The following is a 626-nucleotide window of genomic DNA, read 5'->3' as shown; positions in this document are numbered from 1 at the left end:
GAAATTTCGAGAGTTTGATAGTGGAGATGATGCAGAAAAACTAATGGAATCGCTGACATATATGATTTAATTTACAGTTTGGAAGGTTCTACAACGACAAAAATGTCCAAACAAAACTGAACTCTTACACGCATGAAAAACAACGTAATTTGCTTCAGGGCTTCTTTGCTAAGCTGTTCGTCGATCGTGGGTCTCATCCTTTTGCAGTGCTGAGCCTCGCTTGGCAAAATTTGAAGTCTGACGATTTTGGAATTCCCTCGGATACATTGCGAGAGACATTTCGCGGTGACTTTCTCCTTGTATCGGAAAGCTTCGGTACTGCAATCGAGATCGAGTTGTTAAATTCAGAAACTGAACTCGAAGTTGCCACTGAACTTTTGTCATAGGAGGCCTCACGTAGGCTATCTTGTCGCTTTATCTTGACAACTCGAGATGTCAAACTGTCATTGAGTGCACCTGGGCGTGCACGCTTTCTCATTTTATTCCCACTTTCGGTTTTAAAAGAGTTCCTTGTAGCTGACAGGTTAATTTTTGGAATGTCAATTTTCATATCATCTTCATTCAATTTCATTTTGCCTTCATTTTCATGATCTGACTTGCTCTCAACTTTAAACCCACTGCCTGCA

At 40.7% G+C, this 626-nt stretch overlaps 1 protein-coding gene across 1 annotated transcript; it reads right to left on the bottom strand.

The window, feature by feature from the left end:
• Positions 1 to 168: 168 nt before the first annotated feature.
• On the bottom strand, positions 169 to 478 carry PHALS_08741 (uncharacterized protein; the record flags this gene model as incomplete). Its single annotated transcript, XM_024724144.1, has 2 exons — positions 169 to 318; positions 371 to 478. 2 exons carry the CDS (start codon positions 476 to 478, stop codon positions 169 to 171), a joined length of 258 nt encoding a protein of 85 aa, XP_024575050.1.
• Positions 479 to 626: the final 148 nt, after the last annotated feature.

The sequence above is a fragment of the Plasmopara halstedii genome (genome assembly GCF_900000015.1).
Source record: "Plasmopara halstedii genome assembly, contig: Scaffold_323, whole genome shotgun sequence".
NCBI classification, from domain to species: Eukaryota; Oomycota; class Peronosporomycetes; order Peronosporales; family Peronosporaceae; genus Plasmopara; species Plasmopara halstedii.
Note: the sequence above shows the minus strand (reverse complement) of the source record. Positions and strands in the feature narration are given on the sequence as shown.